Source organism: Pseudorca crassidens, chromosome 3 (assembly GCF_039906515.1).
Source record: "Pseudorca crassidens isolate mPseCra1 chromosome 3, mPseCra1.hap1, whole genome shotgun sequence".
Lineage (NCBI taxonomy): Eukaryota > Metazoa > Chordata > Mammalia > Artiodactyla > Delphinidae > Pseudorca > Pseudorca crassidens.
The window spans coordinates 161,434,896-161,447,687 of NC_090298.1; the positions used below are offsets into that span (position 1 = coordinate 161,434,896).

General features: G+C 52.2%; 1 protein-coding gene across 9 annotated transcripts in view; it reads right to left on the minus strand.

The window, feature by feature from the left end:
- Positions 1-5,160: 5,160 nt before the first annotated feature.
- The window catches only part of SUGP2 (SURP and G-patch domain containing 2), a 31,465-nt gene continuing 23,833 nt past the window's right edge, over positions 5,161-12,792 (minus strand). For 7 of the 9 annotated variants that reach the window (XM_067733332.1, XM_067733330.1, XM_067733325.1 and 4 more), the window contains exons 8-11: positions 11,805-11,866; positions 8,716-8,852; positions 7,958-8,078; positions 5,161-5,419 (exon numbers count right to left, since the gene is read on the minus strand). In XM_067733332.1, the coding sequence (XP_067589433.1) occupies positions 7,958-8,078; positions 8,716-8,852; positions 11,805-11,866 (320 nt within the window). In that variant the 3' untranslated portion in view covers positions 5,161-5,419. Of the gene's footprint in view, positions 7,438-7,957; positions 8,079-8,715; positions 8,853-11,804; positions 11,867-12,792 lie in introns of all 9 variants that reach the window. The other 2 variants (XR_010942406.1, XM_067733326.1) reach the window with 2 other exon arrangements.

The window sequence follows — 12,792 nt, forward strand, 5'->3', positions numbered from 1 at the left end:
GTGTGTGTGTGTGCGCGCATCTGTGTCTGTATATATACATGTGTTTTTGAGCCTGCACGTGCACACATGTGTCTTTATGTGTGTACGTATGCATGTATATGCACACATGTGTGTATATATGGGGAGCTTCAAAACCAGATGAGAGGGCTTCCCTGGTGGCGCAGTGGCTGAGAGTCCGCCTGCCGATGCAGGGGACACGGGTTCGTGCCCCAGTCCGGGAAGATCCCACGTGCCACGGAGCGGCTGGGCCCGTGAGCCATGGCCGCTGAGCCTGCGCGTCCGGAGCCTGTGCTCCGCAACGGGAGAGGCCACAACAGTGAGAGGCTCGCGAACCACAAAAAAACAAAAAAACAGATGAGATCAACTGGAAATCCTCGTATTTAGTGTGAGTCTGCAGTCAGGCTCCCAGACCTCAGTTTCTCCACTGGGAAATGGGCCAGTTTCTGCTGGATGTGAAGATTAGAGTCCAGAGAGACCACTGTCTATCAGAAGATTTGTCACAGTATACAGTCTGAGCTACAGGCTGCGAAGTTGACACCTGTGATCTCCTTTGATTCTCAAAGCAAACCCAAGGCTCAGTTTATCATCCACGTTTTCATAGACAATGAATTTTCGTCACTCTAAAATCATGCAAGCAAAGATTTCAAACCACACAGAAATGTATGAGGTAAACAGGGAAGATTCCACCCGCAGCTCAGCCCACTTCCCAAGGAACCCCTGTTGATAGGTGGGTGTGGAGTTTTCCAGATTTTGTCTGTGACGGTGCATGGTGCAGGTATATATTTTGAGTTTGTATCTCTATTTCCATATAGTTCAATACAGTGTATTAAAACAGCGATGTATGGGAATTCCCTGTCGGTCCAGTGGTTAGGACTCAGCACTTTCACCGCCACAGACCTGGGTTCAATCTCTGGGTGGGGAACTAAGATCCCACAAGCCGTGCAGCACGGCCAAAAATTCAAACAAAAAAACGGCAATGTAAATACTGGAGAAAAGTGGCTTTTCAATTAATGGTACATTTTGGACTCCCCGAGCTCATACATCATCATCGGATGTTATGGATGAAGGAGATGGAGTCTCAGAGGTCATGGGGCTTGCTAAATGTCACCCACTGTCGTGCCCCCAGTCTAGGACTTGACTTGGGTCTGCCTGTCCCACCCCAAAGCGGGTCCCCTTCAGACACTGTACAAAATACACTTGTTCGGGCTTCCCTGGTGGCGCAGTGGTTGAGAGTCCGCCTGCTGATGCAGGGGACACGGGTTCGTGCCCTGGTCCGGGAGGATCCCACATGCCGCGGAGCAGCTGGACCCGTGAGCCATGTCCGCTGAGCCTGCGTGTCCGGAGGCTGTGCTCCGCAATGGGAGAGGCCACAGCGGTGAGAGGCCCGTGTATCGCAAAAAAAAAAAAAAAAAAAAAATACACTTGTTCATTGTCCTTTCATGAAACACTCATTCAATGCTGGGGGTTTAAAGACAAGAAGGCCCAGGTGAAGGAGCTCTCAACCCAGGTGAGACAGGGCCAGACTTGGACGCCCCAAGACAGGGGTATAAGGGACAGACCTGGGGAAGCCAGAGGGGCCGCAGGGCCTCTGTCAGGGAGAGCAGGGCAGGCTGCCTGGAGGAGGAGACATGGGAAGTGGGCCTTGAAGGTTGAATGGAGGTCCGGCAGGCATAGTGGAGCCTGGGGGCAGGGTGGAGAGTCACCCCCACTGATGGCCAGCTGCACAGCTTAGGAGTTTCCCTAATACTTGACATCCAGGAGTAGGAGCCAATACTTGGCCCCAGGCCTCAACCGTAAGTCCCAACAACAGGCTCAAAAGTTTGCTGCCTGGGCTTCCCTGGTGGCGCAGTGGTTGGGGGTCCACCTGCCGATGCAGGGGACGCAGGTTCGTGCCCCGGTCCGGGAAGATCCCACATGCCGCGGAGCAGCTAAGCCTGTGAGCCATGGCCGCTGGGCCTGCACGTCCGGAGCCTGTGCTGCGCAATGGGAGAGGCCGCAGCAGTGAGAAGCCCATGTACCGAAAAAAAAAAAAAAATGTTTGCTGCCTGCTGCAGCACAGTGCCAGCCCTACCCAGATGGGGAAACTGAGGCTCAAGCAGGCACTGAGACTTTGGAGAACTCATTGTGCAGCCTGGGACTGGGCTCTTCCCCTTTCTGGGTCTCAGTTTCCCCATCTGTACAATAGGACAGGACAGCTGGCAGTCATGTAGCCGGGCAGGAGTTTGCCTCCAGCCCCAACAATAACTGTCACCACTGCTCCTCCCCTCCGACTGTCCCCATGCCCCAAACACATGGGATTTTGACAAGTTACCCCTGTCCTAGGGGCTGGACCCTAGGCCTCAGCCCCTCCTCAGTGGGAGGGGGGCAGTTTGGGGGTGTGACCCCACCCTCGGGCTGGCCAGGGAGGGGTGAGGAGGGCACACAGTGAAGGGGGTTACGGATCTTCAAGGACAACGCCTACTTCACAGGTGGGGAAACTGAGGCCCAAGAGGACAGGATATGGAAGGATCAGTAACAAAACCAGTCCCTCTAAACCCTCTCTAGGAGTGGTCCTGGATTACCCTGCAAATCGGCTGTACCTTTCACTGGAGGAAACCAGGCACATTGTCCCACCACCTGCTGTGGCAGGCTCCCCTTCCCCTCCCCGCAACTCCCAGCTGGTGCATATCCAGCCCTCATGATGCCCCTTGGGTGGGTGTTGGCCAATTACTGGATAGAGGGGGAAGTCAAGGCCTGGAGAGGCAGGGTCCCCTGCCCAGGCTGATGGGCCTCCTGGGAAATCAAGGTCACCTGCTGCAGCTGTGCTGGCTCCAGGACGGTCAAAATTGGAGGGAGGGGGTGACAGGGTTAGAGGGATCTGGGGGTAGAAGAGAGGGGTGGCAGCTGGACCTGTGTCCTGAATATAGTGCAAGGACATGGTCCGGAGGGGTCAGGGCTGCAGGCTCTGGTTTGCAGTGGAGCGCTTCCCAGAGTCCACAGCTCCACTACGCCCTGGCGAGGCAGGCATGGCTGGGGAAACAGGGGAACCCCCAGGGTTGCCCCCAAAGTCGGATGACACAGGGACACTGGAGGCAGGCAGTGAGGTGGGGAGACCCCAGAAATGCCATTTGAAGGGCTTTATCCACAAAGGTGTTCTAACTGGGGCCAAAGTTTCGGGATAACCCATATGGCTATGGATGGGGAACTTGTGAGATAAATGACAGTCCAAGACATTGTTATACATAAATGTTTTTTGGAAAGTTAAGTGGAAAAAAGCAAAAGGCAAAACAGAATGTGAAGTATAATTTTCATTTTTAAGAAGGTCTGTATCTAAAATATGCCCATATATAAAATCATCTAGGGACTTACCCGGTGGTCCAGTGGCTAAGGCTCCATGCTTCCACTGCAGGGGGCACAGGTTTGATCCCTGGGAAACTAAGAGCCCACATGCTGCGTGGCCAAAAATAAATAAAGAAAATAAAATAATCTACACATAGGAACCTGATACCTGAGTGCTGTGGGTCGTGGAAAATTATCTTCCCACAGAACACACTTCTGTACCTCCTGACTTCAGCCAGGCATTACTTATTCACAAACAGTACTTGAAATCAAACTCATGTGGAAAGACTGTTGAGACGACGAGGAAGCAAGTCTCTAGGCGGCATGCATCGTAAGCCTTAAATTATTAAATTTATTTTTTGTTATTTTTACATGGGAGTGGGAAAGAGGGGAAACCTCTGTGCTTTGTTCCACGTGTATCTGGGTCTTGCATTTTCAAAAATCTTTTACAAAAGAAAATGTACTCATGTTGCTTGAATGGGCACGTTTGCATGTATTACGTGTGCATGTTATGTAGGTCCGTGTGCAGGCATAGCAAAGGCCTGCTTTAACACTGGAGACTGGAGCTCCTCTGGCAGCACCCTCTGCCTCTCACGGTCCTGGTCCAGAAGGCTTCCAGGGAGAGGAGAGGCTGTGGGGGGAGGACGTGGAGGCGAGGGGCCCTCCAGGCTGAGAATGGTATGTTCAGGTTCCAGTTAGCCCTAAATGACAAGGTAGCAGAGGAAGAAATCCTTCCCAAATCGCAGAGGGGAAACTGAGGCCTGAGGTGGAGAGACCTGCCGGAGGTCAAAGCCTGAACAGTGTCCTGGGCTGGAGAACCTCATTCTGTGTGCCTTTGTCTAAGTGACCTTCCCCAGCCCTGCACAGTGATAAAGGAGAGCTGGGAAGGGGGGCTCCCAAGAGGGAGGAGGAGAATGGGTGGGGTCCTTATAGGTTCTGAGCAACTTTCTCAGGGAGCGGCACTAAAGCTCATGGTCAGACACCAACCTCCAGGGCTCTGGTGAAGATGACAGCAAATGTGTGGGAGGTTCTTGGATGACAAGAGCTCCCATCATGATCATATGGATCCTCATCACTCCTGAGTGTCCTCTGGGACACAGTGAGAGGAGAGGTTCAGGGGTCTCACACCAGCTTCCTAAGGGGCCCTGTCTCCTCCTTCCCTCCCTTTCTTGCTGACAAAGGCCCCCCCAAACCCTTCCTGGGCTCCCTGCTACCCCGGGCACAACCATATCCCAGGCTCCTGCCCATTACACTGTGTTCAGGTGGAGGTCCCTGCAGGTCCTGTAGGTGCCAGGCTTGCCCACCTATGTGCTCTTTACCCTCCCTCCTCACCAGAAGGGCCAAGGGGCTGCTGATGGAGGAATCATACACAGGCTGGGCAGAATATGGGAACAGCAGGGAGCTTTGAAGATGTCCCACAGGCCAGCTCCTAACTCAGGGGGAAGCCCAGGTGGGCCTTGGTCTAACTCTGGCAGCTGTAACCCCGACTCTGAGATCAGGGAAGGCCTTGAGGTGGGCAGGTGAATTGTGGGCAGCTCAGGTAAAGCTCCCATGTCCCGACACCCTCTCAAAGGCAGATTTCTGTACCCAGCAATAAACCCCCCTCTCTACAGAAAACAGAGTGGACCCACCCACTATGTTTGGCCCTGATCACTACCTGCTTTCTGGCACCCTCTAGGCTTCCCCAGCTGCAGCAAGCCAGTCAGAAAGGCCCCCGCAGGCAGAGGGCATGCCTGGGAGGCAGGAGTGTTTACGATCTGGCTCCACGTAGGCCCTACAACATCTACCATGTGTTCCCCAACCAGTCTGATTTAAAAACACATCAACGGAGACCATGGAAAATTAGGTTTCCTCTACATTTATTTCAACTGCTAAATGATTAACAACATCCACAACTTCTTAGATTAAAAAAAAAGAAACAAAACCCAAAGCTTCCATTTTGTAACATCACAAATGTCTTCTAGGTTTTACCAAGGACCAAAAACGCTAAATTTCTCTATATGATTTCCAGTGATGGAAACAAGGCAGAGACAGTAAGCACCCAAAGTGGTGAGTTAGCACTTTCCGGATGCCTGTCGTCCTCATGGAAGAGACCCTGGAACTAGAATGACAGAAAAGACACTGTGACTTTGACAAGGCTATGCAACTGCACATCGCACTTGCTCTCACACGTGCTCTCCGCAGAGTGGCCTCTGCTGGAGAGGGCAAGGGCGGGCACAGAGGGCCAGCACGCTGGTCCCCAGTCGACAGCTGGCACAGGGACGCACCACCACGCTCCTCCCCGGCCCACGCAACACCTTCACTGCCTCAATGCCAACTCCACAGAAGCGCCACCTGAGTGCTTACAGGACTTTCCAGGCTCAAGAAGTAGGTGCTCCCTTTGACGACTGCCAAAGGCTCACAGTGTCAGCTCAAAGCAGGACACCCCCAGGAGGAGGAGTGGCAGGAGGCTGTGGGAACAGGGCTCAAACCCTGGGAATTCCTAAAGTATTTTACTTATAAATAAAAGCAGAGGAAAGCCAAGAATGAGTATACTAGGACAAAGCGAATACGATGCTTGAAAAAAGAGCCAGGACCCATGCTGGGGGGTGCACACCTCACTCAGCACCAAAGGGTGCTCTGTGAAAGGCCATGCGGGATCAAGGCCCTGTTCTCAGAGTTCTATCCCTTTACCTGATCCCCAGCCAACATGGAAGGCTGTTGGAAAGATTAGAAAAAAAACCCCATAGCTGTGGTTCTCCAAAACCACACCACCCCTGCAGGCTATTTCAACTCTGCTGAAGAACCTCCAGCATGTCCGTGGCCATAAAGATCTGCCAGTTGCCAAAGCAACAAAAGTGACCAGAAGCAAGCAGGGCCCTGGGGACTACCCGTGGCATGAAGAAGGGCAACATCAGGCGGGCACGTGAGATGCTGGCACAGGCCCGTGACACTGTGCTGGTGAGCGTGGGCCAGACAGACAAGACAGATCCAGAGGAGCCTGGGACTACAGCCCAGGAGGTCTCGAGCTTTGAGAAAGCAAGGATTTCATAACAGCCAATACAAGTGGCTGACAGGGTAACTCACTGCTGTGTCCCCCAAGCTTATAGTATCAGCAGGATCCTGTTTTCCAGATTTTAGCATGTATTTAAAACTTCAACACTGCTGCTTTGTGAGGAAGGGCTGAGAGATTCCCACAGCCTGAGAATTTCGCATGTAGTTGCAAGAGGCAGAGTGCGAGAAGCTGGAAGGGGCGGCAATCATACGCCTTGAAATAGCAAACAGCTGCACAGCCCACCCCAAGAGGATCCTTTCTGCTCTGTACAAAGGCCCTAATAAAACAATTCTTTACACTGCCACACATGCAAAAACTGAAGAGTCTTGAAGAGTTTACACCTCCCACCCCTTTGTAGGAGAGACTCCATATGTGGTTTAAGAAAAAAAAACTAGTTTGCTTTGTGGATTCTAAGAGACACGTAAATTTGGGGAAAGTTTCATCGGTGTAATGATTACTCCCCCCTGAATACAGCTGCTGAATACATTGCTGAAATTTCATCAAGTCTCTTGGGATGCATTTAAGAGATGAGACTCCATAAATAACACGTTCATCGAATCCAGTACCTCCACTTGTTTAAAGAGCTTCAGCACTCCAACCGACAGCTGTGGTACCAAAGCACAGACCTCATTATTACTGATTTATATTCCCTATTTAAATTTGAGAAGATATGATCTGTGACTGTTTCGGTATCAAGTTTGCAAGCAGATCACTTTTAGAGAGCAATGTGTCCCAGGACAGAAAAACCGACAGGAGCTGGTTCCTGAGCACTTAAAGGGTGCTGGTGCTTTCAAGGGCAGCCCCACCTTCTGAGCGGAACCAGGGGAGACTTGGAGAAGACTTGCTGCCAAAAGCATTTGGAAGAGGGTGAAAGGCAAAAGCGGATTGGAAATGGTGCGTTCTTTTTTTAAGAAAAAGAAAAGCCAGCGGGTGGAACCTCCGCACCAGAAACTGCAGCGATGTTTGTTTTTTGTGTACACACCAAACCTACTTGGGCACTGGTTCCAGGGCAGATCCGGGACAGAGGTGGCGTTTTAAAAGTAATTGCTGCTTCAAGCCTTATCTTTCTCACCAATGGTTTTCATCTATTCAGGGAGAGAACGATTTTGTTCAAAACTGAGAGGAGAGGAGAAAGATAGGAGAAAGATAGGATATTTATAGGCCAAAGGCCCCTCAGAAGGAAAAGGATTTGAAGACCCTCAGAAAGGGATGAGGCAGAGTGGCGTCCTCTGCAGCACCAGCTTCCAGGTCACCCTTACACTCGTAAGACACCAGGCCACTCCCGTGGTGGCTTGTTTCCACAAGATGGCCACGTACAGTCGCACCTGGGAGCCCAGTGCAGAGGCCGCACCATGGGCTGCGTGCAGTGGCGCTTGGCGAGCATTGGGCTCGTTCCTTCAGCCTGGAAGGTGAGAGGTGGGACACATCCACATCCAAACACTCCTTTTGTTTCCCTCACAAAATTTTATGATCTTTTAGGGGGAGTGATATCTTGATGTTTGGGTTTTGAGGAGTGGGGCACACTAACTTTCCTGGAGGAAGCTTCTCTGTGTACCAGAACATCAGCTTAGGCAGAATGCCCCCCACACTAGCTCACATACGTACCTATTTGTTGGCCCGTTTGTGTCTGTACATCTGCATCATCCTCTGACGGAACACGTCAAACGTGTCTTCTTTGTGCTCCTGCCCGTCGGCACCCAACCCCTCCCCTTCCGAGGCAGTTCCCCTAAGGAGCAAAATGGAGAGTTAGCCACACCTGAGCCCAGAGCCCGGCCACCAGGAGATGGAAAACAGCCTGAGTCATCTGAGTGGGACAGAGGTATGAGGGACACACAACAGTGACAGCAAGGGAGGGGGAAAATAGAGACACAATTCACAGTGGGGAACAAGGGATACTCACCCGTGCAGGCATGCGAACTTTCTGAGAAGTGTGCTCAGAACCAGCCCCTGATTACGGCAGAAAGCCTCCCCAGCAGGTGCTAAGCTCAATTTTAACTGAAATGCTTGCTGGCTGCTAATGGGGCTTAATAAACTCTGGGCCGTGCTCTACCCTGGCTAGTCTGCATGTGGGCTCCTGGAAAAGGGAAGCGGCTCTTAGCGTAACTACCCAGCATTACCACTCAAGCTTTTATGATAATAATGAATGTGGCCAAATGCCAGGGACCAAGTCTATGCAAGTGCAGCAAGGAGCTGTATGAACACCTGCATATGTAAATGATCTGCTATAACCCATGTTCGACATGAAGGAAACCAAGGATCAGACTGCAGGTCAAAGGACTTAGGACCAGAATCCCACAGAAAGCCTCATCTCCCCAGGCACAGTTGCCCATCCCCACCCCTGGCCCCCAGCGCCCACTGCGTACACACTGACAGGCTCCCTGATGCCCTTCCCACAGGAGCCCAGGCCGTGACCCTCCTTCCAGCCCATCTTCTGTAGCATCTGGAACCCCAGGTTCTTGTCGGTCAGTTTCTGCTGGGCGAAATCAAAGTCCTGGGGTTTCTGAGGAGAGAGAAGAGTGTGGCACGTGAGGTGCAGCAAAGCCCCTGGAGCAAGGGTCTGCCCTGCGTTACACCTGGACATGGTCCAGTACTAACACCCCTAATGCCTCCCTGACTCCACAGATGCTCAAGATCAAGCCATGGTCCTGGCAATATTCCCTGGGTGGGTTCAGACCTCTAAAGGTTGGAGGTCACCAGCCTGAGGTATCCCCACAGAACCACACCAGACCAGCCTCTCAGGCTTCACCATGACCACTCTTGTTGCAGTGTTGAGACTGTGAATTAAACTTCGTGAGGGGATGGTGGGTCCTGGGGCCAAAGGGTGAGTAGGAAGAGCCCAGAGTGAAGACCTGGATAAAGAGAGTGGCCCTGTGATGACCAAAGGGCATACCCCAGCCTGAGGGACACAGGGCACAGGACTTGAGGCAGGAAGGCCCCTGGAGTGCAGGAGTCAGAGGGGCAGCAGGGCTAAGGCAGGAGGGATCCAGAAAGGCAGTGGAGAGAGGCTGTACAGAAAAATCGGCTCAAAGGGTCCTCCCTATTTGGCCCCCACTCCTCTCCCACTGCTTCATTAATTCCCATGGGCTTCCAAAACTCTGAGCAGTGACCCTATCCTGGAAGCTTCCCTGGCTGCCCTCAGGCATTACTCAGCAAACCTGACTGACCTATGTGTCTTTCTGGTCCTTCCCAGGTCTGGAGCTCTGAGAGCTCCCCAAGGGCAGGGACCAGGTTTCACTTGGACTCTGGGGTCCATGTCTAGCACAGAGCAGACCTCACTGAGAGCCAGTGCAGCTGGGAAGAAGGATGGGGCCTGGGAAAGACCTTGTGGGTGGAAAGGTAAGAAGCCCTAGAGGAAGTCTGGGCTCCAGAGCTGACTGTGGGAAGACAAATTAAAAAGCCTAGAGGCCTTTGGAGGAGAAGCCTGCCCAGTGTGAGCAAAGGGGATTTCCATTCACTCATGAATATTCATTAGCACCCACAGTGTGCTGGAACCGCTGGGCAGCTGGGGGCTCAGAGTCCCTGCCGCCTGAGCCAATTTCTTTAATCCATTTACTAAACACTGAACACAGCCTGTCCCCAGGGCCTCACATGCTCCCAGGGAGAAGGTTCCTCTATCCTGATCAAGGCAGCTGGGAGTAGTGGAGAGGGTCTGAGCAGGGGACAAGTGGGGAGGGGAAGAGGATGGGGAAGGCAGAGGGAAGGCTGGCCACTGGTCCCCAAATGGCAGGCTTGCATCCCCCTTCGGGAAAGCTGTTCAGGTGGGAGCAACAGGAGGAACAGGGGTCCACTCAGCTGGACAGATCTTTGTGAGTGTTCAACTGTGTCTAAGAATCACCCTGCCTGGTTTCCTGGGGCTGGAGCAAAGCCATGCACCATAGGCCAGGCTGAGGTGTGCACAGAGAGCTGTAGGGGAGACCTCCTCCCTGCCTGCAGTCACCCCAAAGAGAGACCCATGTTTGCAGGACACCAGCTGGCTGCACACCGGGTTAACATACATTTCATTTAATCCTCAAGGTATCTCCTACCTGCAGGATAGGTGCAACTGCCCCACTTTACAGATGTACAAAACCTCAGGAATCACATGCCAAGATTAGATGGCCAGGTTGAGCCTGAAAAGGCTGCCTTCTCACCAGGCTGTGCCTCACCCAGGCCACCAGATGGGTACCCGGGTGCTGGGTCAGCTTAAAACCCAACACAGCTGTTAAGACCATAAGCTTCGGGTACAGGAAGGTCCCTGCTCTCAGCTGTAACTGGGGTCACACTGATGCTTCATTTGGCCATTGATATTGATGCAATGCACTCAGAACAGGTCTGAGCCACAACTTGGGCTTTGCTCATCCCCTGACACCAGCAGAGACCTCGCCTGGTTCCCCACTCACCTCCCTGACCTCTAGAGACCTGTGATGTCCCCACATGTATCCCAGGTGAGCTTGTGTAGCCTCACCTGCCCTGACATGTGTCAGCCCAGCTGTCTGGAGTGTGCCCCCGTCTTCTTCCAATGACCCGCTCCCACAGGGGCTCCCCATTTCAGTCAATGGCAGCTCCATTCTCTTAACTGTCCAGGCTGACAACCCTGGAGTCACCCTGGGCTCTTGGCTTTCTCTGTTCCACATCCAATCCATGAGCAAGTCCCACCAACTCCACCTTCGCCTCTCCTGGACCCCCGGCTCTGCCTCGCCCCCCACCCCACAGGCTGCTCTCAACACAGCTGCCATAGTGGCCATGTCTTCCACCCAAATCCCCACCGTGGTTCTCCAATGCCTCTCCCAGAGAAAGGGCCACAGTGCTGACATCCATCGACAAGCCCTATGTGACCTGGGTGCTTGCCACCTCTACTTCCTCACCCCATCACTCCATTCTAGGCACAAAGGGCTCCCTGCTGACCTGTGACTGATTTGGGGCTTCTCCTAGGCCTCCCTGCTTAAAGGGTACCCCCAACCCACCTTATTGCTTGCCTCCCTTTGACCTGCTTCTCTGCACCCAGAGCACCCACCATTCCCGGTCCTGCACATTTCTATTGCTGCCAGCCCCGCTCATGGCTGCCTCTAGGTGGGCAGATGGAGCTGGGAGCACAAGAGGTGCTGACCAGTTAATAAACACACATGCGTACGCACATGCGCTCGGCTTACTAGCAAAGTAGCACACTTTTAACCACAATTATAGTCTACTAAATCTGAACTTCTCATTGGCTGAGACATTATCTTGTTCATCTCTCCAATCCATTGCACATATCAGGCCTCATACATCCGTTAAGTAGACTAATTACTCCCTCTTGTGGTTTTGGGCAATGCAAAACACTTTTAAGAAGTCCCGGGAGAGAAAAGGCTGTGTGTTGTGCTTTGTATGCTGACACCTGGCCTGAAGTATGAGTATAGCTTAGTCACGCCAGTGCCCTTTGGAACTCTGGCAAACTCTGACTACGTCACACGTGAGGACTCACAGCCACACTCACCTTCTTCTTGGTCACGGGACGACCCCGAGGCCTGTCATAGGCAATTCGAACTGGTTCGTGAACTGGAAGACAAAAGAAATGTATATATACACATATATGTACTTTCCCCAAATTATTTAGAGGATGAGGGTGCTGCAGTTTTGGCTTATAGCCCCTCTGCAGACAGAAGGTGGCTAGGAGCTGCACCACAGGGCCAGCCATTTGGCCCTGACTCCTCTCAGGAATCTTGTGACCCACGGAGTGCAGAGGCAGAACAGAGGCTCAACTGAGGGCTGCCTTGCTATGGGAGAGTCTACCTAAGCATGAGTCCCACGTTTATGACGAAGGACTTGACACGTGGGTCATTTTCCATGACCGTAGGAATACATTTTGCTTCAACAAATGAGCTATTTGCAACACTGTGCCCTCCTCATGTCCCTGTGACTGTTCCATAGATAGAGAAGTAAAGTCCACTCAGAACTTTCTAGTAAAAACAACCATGCTTCTCATACACAGCACCACATCACGTTATTATTATTGTTATTATTATATTTGACAAAGGAGAGATCAGCAGGTCTGGTACTATCTCATCAACCACCCTATCAAAATAACTGAGAGCTTCTAAAGTAGAAAGAATTCCACTTTCCCCCCATAAAAGCCATCTTAACAAGCATTCTGATGTGCTACCATACTCTGATAAGTTCTGAAGGACATAAGAGTTTAGTAGAACAGTTAGAAATCCATTGCAACACCAAGGTTTCCAAACACAAACCACGAGAACTGTTCCTTTAGCAGGAGAAACTATACTGACACTGCTGGGTGTGAATATGATGGTCTCAATAATGTAGAACACACAGGCTCTCCGCACACAATGGAGGCCTGTTCACCAAAACCACCTGCCACACAAGCATCGCAGCATCAGCCCCACACAGGCCCGGCTGTGTGGAAACCTGGGTGGGCAGTGAGCAGCCCAACAAAAGGCGGGACATGATGTGATTCGCCTACTGAC